Source organism: Sardina pilchardus, chromosome 21 (assembly GCF_963854185.1).
Source record: "Sardina pilchardus chromosome 21, fSarPil1.1, whole genome shotgun sequence".
Classification (NCBI taxonomy): Eukaryota; Metazoa; Chordata; class Actinopteri; order Clupeiformes; family Clupeidae; genus Sardina; species Sardina pilchardus.
The window spans coordinates 4,153,324-4,167,323 of record NC_085014.1 but is presented as its reverse complement, the minus strand read 5'-3'; the positions used below and the strand labels follow the sequence as shown (position 1 = coordinate 4,167,323).

Genomic DNA, 14,000 nt, shown 5'->3' with positions numbered 1-14,000 from the left:
TTGTTGATGCACTGATATTGATCTGCACGGCAGACTGTTTTGATATTTGTTGTGTTGAAATGTTGAAATGTGTCACAAAACTAAGTATGTTACTATATGTTAAATGTGTAGTACAAATCTAAAAGGGGAGGAGTGTAGTGTTTTAAAAAGGATCTATTTGGATCTATTTCTTATGGTGTAATCACTCCCCATGTGCATTGTTTTCCCTATTGGTGGTTCGGCATGCGCAGTGATATTCATGTTCTACATTGAAAGTAAACTGAGTGAACACGAGTGAACTTCAGCTCTGTGTGAGAGTAATTTATTTATTATTATGTAGTCGTAAAGACACGACAATAGCAGCCTGGACAAACATGGCCGAACGCGAGACAACATAGTGTTGTCACATAAGTGAGCGCAAAATAGCTCTAAACTAGCTTGTACCGGTGTGCTTTTGATCATGTAAAAATTCTGGGTGACAAAACACGCGTATTTAGGAAAAGTCGTGAACGTAGGGTCCTGGAATTTAATCGAGTGAAAAGATTTTTTTTTTTTTGTAATCACTGCGGTCAAATGACCGCAGCCCGGCAGTTCTAGGTATATCTAGGTCAAACCTACACGGCGCTTCTAGTAATACGCGTCAGCGGTCAAATGACCGGCGCTTGGCGCTTCTAGTGTTAATGGTATCCAATTCAAGACTCATATTGCATCCAAATTTGTTTGACAAATAAACACTTTTTTGCCTTTACTTTGTTCATTGCAATGCAGTAACATATTATTATAGAGAATCATCATGTGTGCACGTCATGTGTCCTACCACGCAAACAAGTCAGGTCAGATCAGCTCATGTCACAAATATGGAGCGCAAAAAGTGTCAAAAAGTCATCACTTTTTTTCATCACTAAATAAAAATGACTATTTATTTCTGGAAGGCACACACCACATTTCTGTAAATTGCTCAGCACCAAAGTATCCCTCCACCATGGCTCTTGCCATTTTCAGGGCAGGGATTTCACAACCATGAAGTCATGTTGAGCTGTCAGCTTGCTGTGGTGAGCTATACGTCAAAATGTAAGAATTTGTATGATATGCTTTTTGAATTTTTTTATTTAAAAATCTAAATCAAATCAATGCAAGTATTTGGCTATGGCTATGGTTATTTAGCAGACCATAGCCATAGCCAAATACTTGCATTGATTTGATTTAGATTTTTAAATAAAAAAATTGTCAAAAAGTGTTGTCAAAAATTGTCAAAGTGTCAAAAAGTCATCACTTTTTTTCATCACTAAATAAAAATGACTATTTATTTCTGGAAGGCACACACCACATTTCTGTAAATTGCTCAGCACCAAAGTATCCCTCCACCATGGCTCTTGCCATTTTCAGGGCAGGGATTTCACAACCATGAAGTCATGTTGAGCTGTCAGCTTGCTGTGGTGAGCTATACGTCAAAATGTAAGAATTTGTATGATATGCTTTTTGAATTTTTTTATTTAAAAATCTAAATCAAATCAATGCAAGTATTTATACATGATATTGTGGCAGATCTGGGTAGCCTAGACTGTGCTAAGAAAAAACAAAACAATATGTAGCATGTGTGAATGGCACTTACGATGACCAAGATAAATGCTTCTAACTAGAGGTAGTGAAAATACCCTTAAACAGACTGGCTCATAGTATTGTCTTGTGCAGGCCATGCAACTGAGAATGTAGAATATGAATCAGAAGGCGTTTAGGATTTGCGATGTCTACCCTAAAGTGGACTAGAATGCAAGAAATTGCATCTAAGAAATCCAACATTTTTTGGGGGGGAAAACCCCCAAACCTCCAGGCCCCCCGCAGGGCTAAGCCCCGGATGTTCACAAAGTCTGGCTCGTAAGTATGAAAGTATGTTTACATATGTATGAAAATAATATACAGTAGCCTAATAACGAACATGTGTGCTAGATTTCCCGCGAATATGCAGGCTAGACTTAGTGCAATATTGTGTCACTCGCTTTTCTTGTGTGTGTGATACTCGCTTTCATTAGAAATGAACAGGAAAATGTCAACGCCAAAACAATGTGGTTTCACCGGCCAAAATGTCGTTGAATCAACGTCAGTAAACAACGTCGCATCAACGGCAGCTATATCGTTGATTCAGCGTTGATTCAACGTGTGCGTGCTAGCTGGGAACATACTGTATACTTAACACGCACATGGATTAGCAAACATTAGACTTACCAGTGAGGCCAGCAAACCTCCAGAGGGTCACCAACTCTCACGTGCATGATCACTCACACACACATGACAAAGTATTATCACAAGTTAAGACACGGCACACAAAGACAGGGGGTATCCCACCACCAAAAAGGACGCTGCACCTCCACCTTAACTCCTGGAGACACTACAGGTGAATAGGGTAAAAAAACAGATAGGCTATCACTATGAAATTTCCCCAGTTGATTATTACTTGAATATGAAAAAAAAATGTTTTCTGTAATTTATTGTTTAATGTTTGAATATGTAAATTAGGCACGATATAATTAAATATGCACTAATTTGCATACTTAACAAAAAAAACGAAAAAAAAACAATGGATGAAGCTAGTTTTAAAATTATCTTTTCATTTTGTTGACATTAGGGATGTAACGATTACCGGTGTAATGGTAAACCATGATACAAATGTTGACAATAATAATTACCGCGCTCATTCCAAATATCATTATTATTATGGTTGATTACCACGTTGTGGAAACCGTGTGTTTGTTCCTCCCAGCTTCATCCGAACCTGCTTTTGACATACAGTAGGCCTGGAAGCTTGCTATGAAACAAAACTGGTACCCTACTGACCTGTTGTCTTATTGATGGATTTAACCATGATTGGGATTAGGCTACACCTGCTTTTAAAAGGCACGCAGCAAAACGTGCACTGTAGCATGTAGCCACTCTGCGTCTTTTTATGTTCACGTTCACATTAAATCCATTCCACTGACGTAATCAGGAGAATACCGAAACGTTTTGTTTTGAGCGCTGGGTGTCACTCATTGGATACATGTAACAGATACCAAACTCCAAATCATGGTAGAGTAAGTTAGGAAGACCAAGGAAAAAGTAAATGGCACAACACACAATGCCACGATAACCTAGACTATGGAATTTACAGTAGTTCATTTAGGCCTACTGTTGCGTTTAATTAAATTCCCAAAATAAGCTACACAACCTGTATTGGCAAAATTTGATTTCAGTTAGCCTATTAGGTGGATTCATTCTCATTGAGCTCAATACAATCAAACCAGCTAATAGGCTAACTGAAATAAAACCATGCGATGTGATGATGTGGGGCTATTTTAATTCCAAAGGCCAAGGGGACTTTTCAGGGTGCATAGTGTCCTAGATCCAAGACATAAGTGCCCTTTGGTATTGGGTTTGTAATTGTTTTGCCCACCGACAGAAACATAAATTGGTGCCTATGGCTCTGGGGCATAATCCAGGTATGTGCTTTTGAATCAAATGATTGTAGAGCAAAACCCTGAAATAAACTCCTAATCTACAGGCTTGATAACAACAGCATAACAGAAGACGGCTGTGATGCTCTGACTTCAGCTCTAAGATCAAACCCCTCACACCTGATAGATCTGAATCTGAGTGGGAATAAACTAGGAGACTCAGGAGTGAAGCACATCTCTGCCCTACTGGAGAAACAAGACTGTAAACTGGAAAAACTGGAGTGAGTTATGGAGTGGCGATCAGATCATTTAGAAAATCATCAATGAGTTAGGATATTCTTCCTTGGAAAGAGATGTTTTTTGATAGCTGTTATTCATATTAATTTGTTAAAAAATATAATAAGACAGGTATAATCTATCTGAGCTCTTTAATCTACTCCTTTCAAATCTGAACAAAAATATATAACAGAATGCCCATTTAGCAACCTATATTCTTTACTAACAATAATCGGTAACGCTTTAGAATAACATGTGCTTAGCTATTAACAGTGCACAATTTGCAGTTAACAATTAGTTACTAACAGTTAGTGAACTGTTATCCTTTAATAACATTAACTAACTGTTAACATACAGCTTTTAAGTGTTAATAAGCAGCATTTAAAGGTGCTTACAAGCATATTTGTTAACAGTAAACATGCAGCTTGTAAATGCTAACAAGCAGCTTGTTAATGGTGAAAAAAGAAATTTTACCTTTTACAGTCCCCTAATTACTAGGTATCTACCAGGTAACAACATGGTAATATTAAGTAATTATTCGGTAACTAATATAGGTAAAAAGAGGGTAACTACAGAGTAAATATAAAACAATTACATATAAATGTCTTGACTATTACAAAGAAACTATTCTGAATTAATGTTTAATTACTTCTGAGAATGTACAGGTTACTACAGATTATTATAACGGCTCTTCACAATGCAAGTAGAACGCCCCATTGACTTGAATGGGATTTCCCAACGTTCTACCGGTCATTATTTCTTGATAGAGGACCTCTGAAAAAAATAATTACCGCTGTCAATGGCAACAGTCACGTTCTATCTGTGTGGCGAACTATTTCTTTTGTTAGCGGAAGCCACGAAACGGTAGCTAAGTCATTGCTAAAGACACATTGTGGTACGTTTCTTCTCGTTTTGGCAAGTATCCGTATAATAAGCGGGATAATGTATAGAACGCCGGTCATTATCGGAAAATAATTCCCTTCAGGACGAAGCAAAACCCCTCCGCTGCGCGTCGGGGTTCAGTTCATCCTGTCGGGAATTATTTTCCGATAATGACCGGCGTTCTATACATTATCCCTTACATAATTATGACACAATTACTACATAAAAAGAAAGAAATTATGGCCATGTTCCCTAGTAATATCATTCAATATTTCAGCCATTCAGTTACCTACCATGTAATTATGTGGTAACTATACTGGTAAAAATGAGGGTAACTACAGAGTAAATATAAAACCATTACATAGAAATGTCTTAACTATTATAAAGAAACTATTCTGAATTAAGGGTCAATTACTTCTGTAAAATAAAGGTAAGGATAATTATTACACAATTACCACATAAAGAAAGAGAAATCATGGCCATGTTACCTAGTAGTACCATTCAATTACTTATCATGTAATTGCGCTACTTTGGCTGGTAATAACTTAGCTTAAAACTGTATTTACTGGGAAACAACAAAGTTGTTTCTAAGAAACTACATTATTTATTTCCCTTTTATTTTGCTGTCATCATCAGCACATAGGCCTATACCCATTTATCATGCATGGGTTTATTCAGTACTTACCTCATAACAACAACTCCATCAGGGTCCATCTTCCTTATTACTGGGTCATTGTACATACTGATTAAAATGTACTTGGTAAATACATGGTTGTTTCCATTGTATTGATGTCCACACCCAATTGTCACCATGCATTTTCCGCCATGCATTTTTTGCAATATTACCTGATTAAACTGAACTAATTTCCAGGTAAATAAGATGAAACTGGACTGGAAAAGAAAGCCTGAATTTTTACCATGTTACTAACAACCACTTACCAAGTAATTATACGAAGACATTTCTTTTTAACAAACTAGAGTACCATGTATATATTCTGCAATATTACCAGGTTAAACTGAACTATTTTCTGAGTAAATAAGATGAAACTGGACTGGAAAAGAAAATATGAATTGTTTCCATGTTATTAACAGCTTCTTTCTAATTACACAAAGATTGATTTTACCAATCTACCAATCTAGACCAATCTAGACTACCAGTCTAGTTGTCATCATGTATTTTCTGAAATGTTACCAGGTTACTCACAAATATTTTCTAAGTAAATGAGATGAAACTGGACTGGAAAAGAAAGTCTGGATTATTCCCACGTTGTTAACAACTTCTTTCCAAGTAATTACACAATGATCCATTTATTTTTCATTCCATCCATTCAAGTTATGACTATGCATTTTCTTCAGTGTTACCAGGTTATTTATTCACAACTATTTTCTAAGTAAATAAGATGACACTGGACTGGAAAAGAAAGTCTGGATTATTCCCACGTTGTTAACAACTTCTTTCCAAGTAATTACACAATGATCCATTTATTTTTCATTCCATCCATTCAAGTTATGACTATGCATTTTCTTCAGTTTTACCAGGTTATTCACAACTATTTTCTAAGTAAATAAGATGAAACTGGACTGGAAAAGAAAGCATGAATAAATTCACTATTTTCTCTTATTTACACATGCATTACACTCAATCTTTAATAGTTTTCAATTGGAAAATAGGCTAACTTTCAGTTTCAGGTTTTGAGCAGTAAATAAACCATGCATAAACAATGGTTTTCTTTTGCATTCAAATAAAATACCAAACCCTATACTATAGCCGGTAGTTATTAAGTAAATAAATAAAAAATGAGTAGGCTATACCCAACCAGGGGCCCGTTGCACAAAAGCAGAATTAAGATATCCGGGATAAGTTACTGAGCTGCGATCACTGAATCCAAAACAAGAGCATACCGGCTTAATTGGTTGCACAAAGACCAATCCAGGATGAGCAGACACGGATTCATCAAGCCAGGTGTAAGTTATCCGTTATGCGCGTTTGTGCACGTTCTCGTTTCTCCCCCAAATAACTCACGGTTGGAATAAAAAAGACGCGAAAAATAACGTCTTGCACACAAAGTGAATAACCGCTTTTGATATAGACTAACAACGAGGTAAAGTTTTACTTTTCTGGAAGGGGGATCATGATTATTTCTGTTACATAGCGGGAGTAGGTGTGGCAGATCAACTGAATGCAAATTTACGTATGCACCCACGTGTGTGAGAGCTTCCTTGTCTCGGCACGCAACGTCATTAAGGAAGCGCTTTGCCACCGCAAAGATGCAAAAGTATCTTAATTTGTCTTAAAAGCCGAATTAGCCTAGTTCAAATCACCTCCACTCCCCTCCACTTCCAATCAACTACTACAGCAGCCTATTCATCAAACATCTGTCAAAAAAGAAGCAAACAATGAGTAGGCTATGTTATTACTTATAAGGCCACCATAATTTAAATGACATCCATATGGTATTAGGCAGACATTCTGCTGTGTTTTGCGAGTAAATGCATGTTGCAAATAATATATAAATGGAATCTACAGCTCTTTAAAAAAAATCACGTGGAGGTCTCATTTGAAAGACAGCTAGCTGAACCAATCAGATTATGTAATTACCATTAGAATCAATTTATCTTGGCTGTGAGCCTGGTCAGGAGCAGGCTAGCTCCACAGAATAAATCGCCATGGTAACTTATACCATAACATATCCTGCTGCCCCCTATCCTGCTTTTGTGCAACTGGATCACAGATAAATTGAGCCAGGATAACCAAGATATCCCGGGTTAATCCCTTATCCTAGTTTTGTGCAATAGGCCCCAGTTGTCAGCAGGGCTGGACTGGGACCAAAAAACGGCCCGGGCATTTTTGGCCATAGTGGCCCACCATGATAATTTACACGATAAAACATATGTGCACACTGTTTTGTTTGTAAAAAATATGTAAGTAAACCGCAGTAGGCCTAGCCTGCATGGAAGCGAGTAGCCTACCCTTGCTAAAATTTTTTTAATTATTATTATACTCTCTCTCTCTCACACACACACACACACACACACACACACACACACACACACACACACACACACTAGAGTGACCTTTAAACCAGCAAGGTTGAGGTTGTGCGCAAAACTCATGCTATTAAATGCTTCACTAAATAAAACCTGCTATAATTTATGTTGAGCATTTGCACAGTTTTAGCCAACAATTCACCTTGATACTATTTAGTGAAGATGTATAGGCTACACATCCCAAAACATTTTCATTGTTAATTCCATGGGCTATCACCATTCCTGTTTCATTCCATGCGTCTGACTGCATGTCTGTGTGTATGGGTGTCTGCTTGTCGCAAAGAAATGTGATAGTTTGCTTGTTGTACTGCGTCAAGATTGACAACAATTTCGACCAATCGTGACTGTAGATTGAAGATTTCAGAAGGTTGATGGCGAGGTTGATGGCGAGCCGACAACTCGTTTATTTATAATGGGTATCGCAATTCAAATGCATGCGAGAGGGCTGAGGCTACACAGAAACCACACAAAAAGACGCGCTCACACTATAAAACTTTGTTTTGCTTAACTGGGTGCTGAATCCTACATAGTAGGCTAGGCAGGTTAATACATCTAAAAGAAGCAAGGGTAAGAAGCAGTCGCAGATTTCAAACTTTTAATTGTTCGTTGTGCGCCCAAAAGTTCAGCCAACATTTCGGCTCCTTCTTACCTGCCTCACAGTAGCTATTCTGACCTCCTCCTCAATCTGTCCCTGCTGGGTCACGTCTCTCATCTCTTTCTCCTCCTCCGAATCAATTTGAATAGCTACTCCTTCCTCTGTGTAACTCTGTTGCACACTCGCATGTGCCTCTCTGAAGCCTGCACTCAGTGCTGCTTCTGCACTGCTGCTATATGTCGACGGCCCTGTTTGAACTTGTGGTGGCAAACATTTCTGTAATTTTAGCACATTTTTGCTGCATCCACTTGTAGGCTTTAGCCTTTTATCTCGCAACTTCTCTGTGCCCCCCTTGCGCTTTTGTGGTTTGTCTTCGTACATTTTCATATACGGACGGTCTCAAACTCCGGTCGAACTCCAGTCAAGAGGGAGATGAGGCCGGGAGGGAGATAGGGAGGGCCCTGAGATTTCATTGGACTAGCCCAATGTCCATTAAGGCAGTCAACCAATGGGCCGCGATTCGCTACCGTTGTGGCCGTACGCTATATAAATGAGCCTAATAATTGTTTTTATTATTATTAAATTGACAGCCTCGGCCCAAATATGCGTCGGCCCACCGGGCATTGCCCGGTATGCCCTATGGCCAGTCCATGCCTGGTTGTCAGAGTTCGTTAACGTTGCTAGTGTGCGTTGAAGCCTAAAACCAAAACGGCTTTTTCATGCCACTCCAGGCAACAAAGAAAGCTCAGCGTGCAGGCTAGTTGTAGCCTAATGGATGGACAGACTTCTTCAGCGACGTTCGGAGAGAGGATGAGTGCAAGTGGCCGTGCAGGCTATCTCACGCAAAGTCATTGACATGCCGCATCGTGTTAACAGCTAGGTCTTGCTGACTAGCTGAAGGCTTTATAGCCTACTCGCGGGAAACTCTCGGTCGGAGTTCTCGAAGTTTTCACTTCCAACACAACTTCACCATCTAGCATAATGTTTTTGAGTCTTTTAACTACCAAACACAAAGGCTATACATGTGTTAGGTTGCGGTAAACTTCTCCCTCTAAACAGTCGTTATCCCTTCTCCCCAAGCTTCTCCCTGGTGTCGTTTTTCTCTCACTTTTATTTCCTGGTAACTCTTGACCTCTAGCTCAATTCTCATTAGCTCAAAAAATACAAATGTAACATAAACTACACATTTCCATTCTTTTCACTTTTAGAATCAACAAATACAATCTTGAGAACATTTCAGTAACTATGAAATTATAAACAAAATATTTGAATCTAAACCAATGCATAGCCTACCCATGAAATTCAATAAACATGACTTGCGTGCCTATACAAAAGTCAACCTGTTCAGATAGGCTATATTTTGTTTATAATTTCATAGTTACTGAAATGTTGTCAAGATATTATGTTTTGATTCTAAAAGTGAAAAGAATCGAAATGTGTAGTTTATGTTACATTTGTATTATTTGGGCCAATGAGAATTGAGCTAAAGGTCAAGGGTGATCAGGAAATAAAAGTGCGAGAAAGAAACCAGTGGAGAAGCCATGGGAAAAGCATGGGGAGAAGAAGGGAGAACGACTGTTAAGAGGGAGAAGTTAACTGCAGCCTAACACATGCCTATGTGTTTAGTGGGTTAAAGACTCACTTAAACAATAGCCTACTGTGAAGTTGTGTTGGAAGTGAAAACTTTGAGAACTCTGAGAGTTTTCCTGCGAGTATAAAGCCTTCAGCTAGTCAGCAACACCTAGCTGTTAACACGATGCGGCTTGTCAATGACTTTGCGTGAGATAGCCTGCACGGCCACTTGCACTCGTCCTCCGAACCTCACTGAAGACGTCTGTCCATCCATTAGGCTACAACTAGCCTGCACACTGAGCTTTCTTTGTTGCCTGGAGTGGCATGAAAGAGCCGTTTTGGTTTTAGGCTTCAATGCACACTAGCAACGTTACAGGCCTGCAACACAAACTCTGACAACTGGTTGGGTATAGCCTACTCATTTTTTATTTATTTACTTAATAACTATCGGCTATAGTATAGGGTTTGGTATTTTATTTTAATGCAAAAGAAAACCATTGTTTATGTATGGTTTATTTACTGTGTGGATGTTGGTTGTATTACATTCAATACCTGAAACTGAAAGTTAGCCTAAAACTATTGAAGATTGAGTGTAATGCATGTGTAGGCTAAATAAGAGAAAATTGTGAATTTATTCATGCTTTCTTAGTCCAGTTTCATCTTATTTACTTAGAAAATAGTTGTGAATAACCTGGTAACACTGAAGACAATCCATGGTCATAACTTGAATGAATGGAATGAAAAAAAAAATGGATCATTGTGTAATTACTTGGAAAGAAGTTGTTACCAACGTGGGAATAATCCAGACTTTCTTTTCCAGTGCAGTTTCATTTTATTTACTTAGAAAATGGTTGTGAATAACCTGGTAACACTGAAGAAAATGCATGGTCATAACTTGGAATGGATGGAATGAAAAAAAATGGATCATTGTGTAATTACTTAGAAAGAAGCTGTTAACAACGTGGGAATAATCCAGACTTTCTTTTCCAGTCCAGTTTCATCTTATTTACTTAGAAAATAGTTGTGAATAACCTGGTAACACTTAAGAAAATGCGTTGTCATAACTTGAATGGATGGAATGAAAAATAAATGGATCATTGTGTAATTACTTGGAAAGAAGTTGTTAACGATGTGGGAATAAACTAGCCTGATAAACCAGCCTAAATGGATTGGATGTCTAATTTAGTCTGGCTCCGATGAATGGATACAATGGAACATTGTTGATGAGCACAACCTGTTGTCTTTCAAACCGTGTCTGTGCCTATAGGCCAACGCTCCCTCAAAACCCCGCCCCAGAGCCCTCTGCCCCGCCCGGGTTGATTCAAAACACATCTCTGCGTTGTGATTGGTTTAGTTGCCATCTGCCAGATTCAGGGCAGTGTTTTCAAAATGTACAGTGGTCCGAGGCCAGACCCAAATGCAGGCAAAACATTTTGCTGTCCAGCAGTTGGCGCTGGTTTTCCAGGCAAGGAATAAACCAGACTTTCTTTTCCAGTCCAGTTTCATCTTATTTACTTAGAAAATAGTTGTGAGTAACCTGGTAACATTGCAGAAAATACATGATGACAACTAGACTGGTTGGAATTTTAAAATCAATCTTTGTGTAATTAGTTAGAAAGAAGCTGTTAATAACATGGAAACAATTCATACTTTATCTTCCAGTCCAGTTTCATCTTATTTACTCAGAAAATAGTTCAGTTTAACCTGGTAATATTGCAGAATATATACATGGTACCCTAGGTTGTTAAAAAGAAATGTCTTCGTATAATTACTTGGTAAGTGGTTGTTAGTAACATGGTAAAAATTCAGGCTTTCTTTTCCAGTCCAGTTTCATCTTATTTACCTGGAAATTAGTTCAGTTTAATCAGGTAATATTGCAGAAAATGCATGGCGGAAAATGCATGGTGACAATTGGGTGCGGACATCAATACAATGGAAACAGCCATGTATTTTACCAAGTACATTTTAATCAGTATGTACAATGACCCAGTAATACAGAAGATGGACCCTGATGGAGTTGTTGTTATAAGGTAAGTAATGAATAAACCCATGCATGATAAATGAGTATAGGCCTATGTGCTGATGATGACAGCAAAATAAAAGGGAAATAAATAATGTAGTTTCTTAGAAACAACTTTGTTCTTTCCCAGTAAATACAGTTTTAAGTAAAGTTATTACCAGCCAAAGTAGCACAATTACATGGTAAGTAATTGAATGGTTGAAATATTGAATGGTACTACTAGGTAACATGGCCATGATTTTTCTTTCTTTATGTGGTAATTGTGTAATAATTATCCTGTAGTTACCTTTATTTTACAGAAGTAATTGACCCTTAATTCAGAATAGTTTCTTTTTAATAGTTAAGCCATTTCTATGTAATGGTTTTATATTTACTCTGTAGTTACCCTCATTTTTACCAGTAGGCTATAGTTACCACATAATTACATGGTAGGTAACTGAATGGCTGAAATATTGAATGATATTACTAGGGAACATGGCCATAATTTCTTTCTTTTTTTGTAGTACTTGTGTCATAATTATTCTCTAGTAGCCTGTACATTCTCAGAAGTAATTAAATATTAATTTAGAATAGTTTATTTGTAATAGTTAAGACATTTCTATGTAATTGTTTTATATTTACTCTGTAGTTACCCTCTTTTTACCTATATTAGTTACCACATAATTACTTAATATGACCATGTTGTTACCTGGTAAAAGGAAGTGCTACCGAAATTGCTTACCTACTTGTAGTAAATTCTGCAGCCCCCCAATCTAAAGCGAGAACTATGTAACTAACAGTTAACAAGCCACTTCTTACCTGCTCGTAGTAAATTCTGCAGCCCCCCAATCTAAAGCGTGAACTATGTAACTAACAGTTAACAAGCCTATAATTCTATCTTTAAATCGATTAAGCTGTGAGAAATGCACCTTCAAAATTGGTAGGATGCGAACCCAGGACGCCGCATTGCGCGTTATAGCTCACTGAGCTACTTTCACACTAACTTTGCATGTGAAATTGTTTTACTTGTTTCTAATTCCCCTTGATGTTTTTTTGTCATACCAATTACTCTTTTTACAAATATAAAACACACACTAAGAGCTATCATTTAAGAAAAAGTGGAGAGGTGTCGGAGATTATAAATAAGGAAAGACATCCTGCCTCGCCTCTATTTGACCTAATGCTAATACGACTCATTATTGTTTTAAGCTAACTAGTTTAAGCCTCGGTTGCTAGGTAACCAAATATTTACGCCAAAGATTCTAGAGCGGAGTGTAGCGCTCTATGATCTTTGCTTTACACGTAGATTGCAGAAAAAATGACTTTTTTATGCATTAACTGAACTGAAACACCATCAGAAACATATTTGTAAAAAGAGTAATTGGTATGATAAAAAAAAAACATTGCCAGGAATTAGAAACAAGTAAAACAATTTCACCTGTTATATTTGCGTGACCTCAGCTCAGTGAGATACAGCATACAATACGACGCAGGCGGCCCAGGTTTGCATCCCACCAATTGCAACCATTTTAAATGTGCATTTCTCACAGTTTAATGGATTTAAAGATAGAATGTTAGGCTTGTTAACTGTTAGTTACATAGTTCACACTTTAGATCTGGGGGCTGCAGAATCTACTACAAGCAGGTAAGAAGTAGCTTGTTAGTTACATAGTTCTCACTTTAGATTGGGGGGCTACAGAATTTACTACAAGTAGGTAAGAAAATGCATTTTTCACCATTAACAAGCTGCTTGTTAACACTTACAAGCTGCACGTTAACTGTTAACAAATATGCTTGTAAGCACCTTTAAATGCTGCTTATTAGCCTTAAAGGGATAATCCGGAGTGAAATGCACTTTAGATCAATTTTTCGGACTATTGGGGGTACATACGTTGAGTTGACACCAAAATCATGTTATTCGGATGTATTTTGAGAAAGTTCGAGCTCACCGTTTTTAGCCAAAACTCGTTAGCCTGGAAGTGACCGGGGCGTGTCCTTTCGCCGCTACAAAACGCTATTTTTATACCTCTTCTACTGTTCCAAACAACACTACACTTACGTGGTAGTGAGTAGAGGGTCCCTAAAGCCAAACCGAAGTATCCCCACGTCTTTATGTGGTCGGATAGAGAGTCCAGAATGAATTTAATCGAGTCAGTACCTTTCCGGAAATGCCGCTGCTGCAGCTAGCAACGTTGTAACAACACTTTACTAACATTTCCGG

At 37.9% G+C, this 14,000-nt stretch overlaps 1 protein-coding gene across 1 annotated transcript in view; it reads left to right on the top strand.

The window, feature by feature from the left end:
• LOC134069460 (protein NLRC5-like) overlaps positions 1-14,000 on the top strand; it is a 108,130-nt gene that overhangs the window by 34,144 nt on the left and 59,986 nt on the right. Inside the window, exon 10 of the mRNA XM_062525423.1 lies at positions 3,515-3,688. Coding sequence (XP_062381407.1) covers positions 3,515-3,688 — 174 coding nt within the window. The remainder of the gene's footprint in view (positions 1-3,514; positions 3,689-14,000) is intronic.